The sequence below is a fragment of the Sinocyclocheilus anshuiensis genome, unplaced genomic scaffold (genome assembly GCF_001515605.1).
Source record: "Sinocyclocheilus anshuiensis isolate Anshui unplaced genomic scaffold, SAMN03320099.WGS_v1.1 scaffold86, whole genome shotgun sequence".
NCBI lineage: Eukaryota > Metazoa > Chordata > Actinopteri > Cypriniformes > Cyprinidae > Sinocyclocheilus > Sinocyclocheilus anshuiensis.
Genome location: NW_015547662.1, coordinates 2,106,021 through 2,111,335, shown reverse-complemented (window position 1 = coordinate 2,111,335; position 5,315 = coordinate 2,106,021). Strand labels below are relative to the sequence as shown.

The 5,315-nt window shown below is 37.6% G+C and overlaps 1 protein-coding gene and 1 pseudogene across 3 annotated transcripts in view; one reads left to right on the top strand and one right to left on the bottom strand.

The window, feature by feature from the left end:
- Positions 1-2,544, top strand: part of LOC107702338 (cilia- and flagella-associated protein 97-like) — a 7,211-nt gene extending 4,667 nt beyond the window's left edge. For all 3 annotated transcript variants that reach the window (XM_016504625.1, XM_016504624.1, XM_016504623.1), the window contains exons 4-5: positions 1,548-1,695; positions 2,114-2,544. In XM_016504625.1, coding sequence (XP_016360111.1) covers positions 1,548-1,695; positions 2,114-2,205 — 240 coding nt within the window. In that variant the 3' untranslated portion in view covers positions 2,206-2,544. The remainder of the gene's footprint in view (positions 1-1,547; positions 1,696-2,113) is intronic.
- A 995-nt stretch (positions 2,545-3,539) lies between these two features.
- Positions 3,540-5,315, bottom strand: part of LOC107702339 (ADP/ATP translocase 1-like) — a 2,639-nt pseudogene continuing 863 nt past the window's right edge.

Below are 5,315 nucleotides of genomic sequence, written 5' to 3'. Positions count from 1 at the left end.
GTGGGGGGGTGGGCTGTCAGCCACAGCCAGTGAAAGCAGAGAGACAGTTACCACCTGACTGAGGCGAGAAGAGACACATGCTGGGCTTGACATTATACTCTATTCACCCCCTAGCTTCAGTGACGGAGAAAGTATATAACATTTCTTCCATCATTTACTCATTCTTCCAAACCTGTATGATTTTCTTCTGAAGTTTTATAGTATCTGTGTTGTTCACTGATCTTGCCACCCACTATAGCTCACAAATCTCATTTGTTCAGTTTGAATATGGCCATATTTTTCAGGGTGAGTAAATAGTCAGGATCTCTCTCCTAACCTTTCAATAACCCATGGCCATTGGAAGCAACATAATGTGTGTTGTTTGTCTTTTGTACTCTCACTTGCTCACTGTTACACATGTAAATTCTATCGCTCTGTCTCTTTCGTTCATCCTTACAGACCTTACAGATCCTTAGAGAGTCAGACCTTCCTCTCTGTCAGTTTTAATTGAAGAAAACGGAAAATCAAATACTCCTTAATCAATAGAAGCAGGACTGTGAGCTGTGACTCAGAATGCATGTTCCTCTAGGTCTTGTTAGCGTTTCACTCCCTAGCAACTAATGCTGGAACACAAGAACAAGAGTACCAGACAGTCACTCTCTTTCTTTAAGAGCACCTTTACTCTATTTCCAGTCCCAGCTCTTTTCATGGGTTTTGCTTACTGAGAGGTTTCCAAAGGGCTGTTTGTACCGACATACGGAGGCATGACACCTTGTGACATTCTGATCCTCATGCACTGGTTATTTTTATTCTCAATGGCTCACTGTGGCTTTTCAGAGTACGTAGTTGTACTGTTCACACTACTCTCTTGGTTATCTTTTTTGAAGCGAGTTAATTTGAGTTTATAGATGTCACCCTTAGCTCTAGGGTGAATCACACAAAATCTGTCAAGAAAATTTCACTTGTCATATTACACCCCTAATTAAAAAAAAAAAGAAAAGAAAAGCGAGATGAAGAAATGTTTCATTAAAGTCTTTTTTAGACCAATGTGGCATTTTTGTGACAATTAAATACATTTTCAAGTTCTGTAATGGAAAAACATATTATTATTATTATTATAGTAAATTCTAAATATTTTATTCATTATAGCAGTATTCATTAATAATGCTTAATAATGAATTTGATTTGGTCGGTTAAATTTGTGATGATATAAAAATCTTATAATATTTAAATTAATACAAATAAGTAAAAATTATCTGATTGTTGTTATTTTTATTTCTTCTTTTTTTCTGTCCCAGAATTAGTTTTAATTATTTATATAATACACAGTCTAATTAACATATTCATGATTTTTTCAACAATTATTTCGATCCATATTAAGTTTTTTTTGGCCAAGCTAAATAATGAAAGGAATTCTATGTCAGCATGCTAAGCATGTTAATAATTCTTGTTGTAATTAAGCAAATTTGATTTGTTGCCTGTAAAATATTAACTATGGCAGAGAGGTCATTGTTTTGGACATTGCAGAGAATTCATTGTATGTGTAAATATGTGCTGTATGCTTGCAGGCATTTCTGAAGCGTCTAGAATCTGTGAAGCCCACTCCTGGCATGACCCGAGATGAACAGCTAACCGATTACCAGCGGCATTGCCGATACCTGGGAACACCCGTTACAGCTATTCCACCAGTCAAACTCAAGTCCAGCAAAACATCTGGTGCATGCTTACACATGACATACAAATTTAACCACTTTATGTTCAGTTATCTGCATGTCATCCTATTGCATTATTCCATATTCAGCTGTATGTTTCAGAGATCAGGAATTATCAGGAAACTAATTGCTTGCGCTATTGACGATTAAAATATATCTTATGCATTATATAAATATTGTGTATTCTGTAGTGCATAAAATATAGAATATAGAATTCTGTTTGCATTCATTTTTCTCCTCTGAGAAAAAAATATTGAGCTCATTCTCTAAGAACTTTGTATATTGAACTCAACTTTTGTAATCTCAATAATACAACTTCTTTAACTGCATTACATGCATTTAATTCTGTTAAAATATTTTATATTGTTAAATCTCAAATTAACAGTACAATTAACACAACTCTTGTCTTTCCATGAAAACAGGGAGGACTTCAAGACCAGGCAGTAGTCCTCACAAATCTAGACCGGAAACGGCTAAACTCAGCAGAACAATACCACGGCCTGCATGGTCCTGATCCTAAATTCTTTCCTTCTCTTTCTCTACCCCCGACACTTTCACGTACATGTTCTGCTCTGACTGTAAGTAGAAAATATGACTAGGTCACAACACCAAACATTCTGAGTGAATGTTGCAAAAGTTCAAACTGCTTGAGCTCATGGTAAATTGTCCAGATGTGGAGTGATATAAATTTAAATATTTGTCAGAAAATCTACACAGCTAAACGTTTGCTGACAGTGTGTGGCTTATATAAGACTTTATATATATTTTTAAGCTGTGTATAATTTTAAAGCCACTGTTGCTGTTATCAGAATAATCAATTACGTGACATGTCTGTAAATCTAATGTGAAATAAATGCTTTATTATTTGTTATGGTATTCAGTGTTGTTACATTATTCGGAAATTAAAAGTGATTTGTTTATTGACTCAGCTGTGACACTTGAATACCTGGCATGCTCATATGAAGTGACACACATGCTCAGACAGTGTCCTGTCTGTTACAATGAATGTAACAATGCTAGTCATTCATCTGTCACTCCTGAACTGCTTTTGAAAAGGCTGACTGACACTTGCTGACACATGGAAGGTTAACAAGGTTATTATGCAAGCACAGAGACCGACACGGTAGTCATTTTTGCAGAAGACTTTGTTGTTTGATTCGCATTACTGTAAGTACTGTTACTAGCTTTAACTGGACAATTACTATTATAATAGCATAATTTGTGACACTTTAATTGAGGCAGTTAAGAAACAGTTAATTATATATTTAATTACAGATCATTATTTAATTTGCAACATCAAGTAATGGTTTTAGTTATTTTTAAGGTATTATAATTTATTATATATTAATGCTATAATAAATTATGTTATAATTTATTGTATTATAATATTATAATGTGATATTTATACTCTACCATTTGGGGTTGGTAAGATTTCATAATGTTTTTGAATGGAAAATACAGTAAAAATATTGTGAAATATTACAATTTAAAATAACTGTTTTCTATTTTAATATTTATTTATAATTTATTCCTGTGATGGCTAAGCTGAATTTTCAGCATCATTCATTGCTCCAGTCTTCAGTGTCACATGATCCTTCAGAAATCATTCTAATATGCTCATTTGATGCTCATTTCTTCTTATCAGTGTTGAAAACTATTGTGCTGCATAATATTTTTGTGGAAACCATTTTAAATGGTACTGTATGTTTTATTTAATATAGGAACAATGCAGTTTCCACAATTATTCTTTATTCTATGCATTAAAATGTGCTTAAATGTTAGTGAATTAATTTAAACTATGAGGCCAATATGAGTCCATTACCAACACAGGAAAGCACCAAGCAGAAGTTGTATTTTCAGCTTTGTTCTTATTAAAAGAACACATAAGGTGGAATACACCACAAGAACAGTCAGCTTTCCAGTGTACAGCCACTTGCTTCAGTCCGGAAATAAATGTTCAGCTTGCTACAGAAGAGAGGAGCCACTGTAGAACATGTAGTCTAGAAAAAAATTGAACCGGACCAGACGGAAAGTCAGCTAAAACTGAGGGGCAGTAGGTAGACTTAAATATATTTACACATGTAGGGGTGGAGGGTGCAGTGGCCACCGATGATCACATGATCTCAGTCCACCCCTGGGTCAGTTTGGCTAAGTACACTTCCCCTACTCTCCCTGGTTGTTAACACTCTACACAATTAAGACATACACAGCGCTCAGGGTTTCCTTTGGTGGGATGGACACGATGGATGGAGAATGTTTATGTGTACTTCTTGATCTCGTTGTACAGGACCAGCACAAAAGCGCCGCCCATGCCTCTGAGCACATTGGACCAGGCACCCTTGAAGAAAGCTTTGGGACCTTCATCCTTGGTGATCTTTCTCCAACAGTCGACTGTGCCCTTGTACATAATGTCAGCTTTTGGAAAGAAAAATATGCGTTTGACACATCATCAAACAGCTTTTATTATCATCCATAAAAATTGCACGATCCTTTGGCCTACCTCCTTTGCGTCCAGACTGCATCATCATACGACGTCTGACAGTGTCGAAGGGATATGAAATGATACCGGCAACAGCTGTGACAGTCTGGGCGATCATCCAGCTGATGACAATGTGCGTGATCTTGGGGTCTGGGAGCATACCTGAGTGATAGAGTCGGGCAATGTCATTGAGTTGTTTTTGACAAGCGATTTATTTTATCCACATCAGATGTTTCCGATTAGTTGCTTACCTTTAGCTGTATCGTAGACACCAAAGTAAGCTGTAGATAATAATGCCCTGGACAGACACATTGAAGCCAAGGTAGAGACCCTTAATACCATCAGACTTGAAGATCTTGGCAAGGCAGTTCCCAAGACCAGTGAACTCTCTCCGTTGCGCCTTTGCCGATATCAGCAGCAAGCCTTGTTCTGGCGAAGTCGAGAGGGTAGACGAAGCGCAGAGAGGTGGCACCGGCGGCACCGCCAGAGGCCAGATTACCGGCAAAGTAACGCCAGAACTGGGTATTCTTGTCCACTCCTCCAAGGAAGATCTTCTTGTACTTGTTTTTGAAGGCAAAGTTGAGGGCTTGTGTGGGGAAGTATCTGATGACGTTAGCGAGGTTGCCTCTCCAGAAAGACAGGAATCCCTGCTCTTTGGGAATTCTCACTACACAGTCCATGATGCCTTTGTACTGTGTCTCAACTGTGATCTGTCTGCTGGCATGCTGGACCTGCGAGGCAGCAGAGTTTGGATTGGTAAGTGGAAGATGGCATGCTTTATATCATTGTGACCACATCAGATGTGAATTTTGGGACATGTCATGGATTATCCAGATGTAATATCATGCATGCTCACGTGCCAGTGTTGCATGATCAACTTGTATGGGAAACCCCAAAAGTTGTCTTTGATTTTAAGTAAAAATGGAAGAATTCAGAGTTGAATTCTTTATACTCAGGAATCAGCCTGACCACGTACGCGCTGCACTTGGCGTCACTCCCCACTTGCACGCGGGGTTTGAGTATTGGGTTGCAGCCTCCAGACTATTTTTTAACTTTAAACTTACACCAAATATCGCTGCTCTTCACAGTCACGGTCTTAACAAACATGATTGTCCTTTATGAACTCTGGCACTGATGGAAAGAGT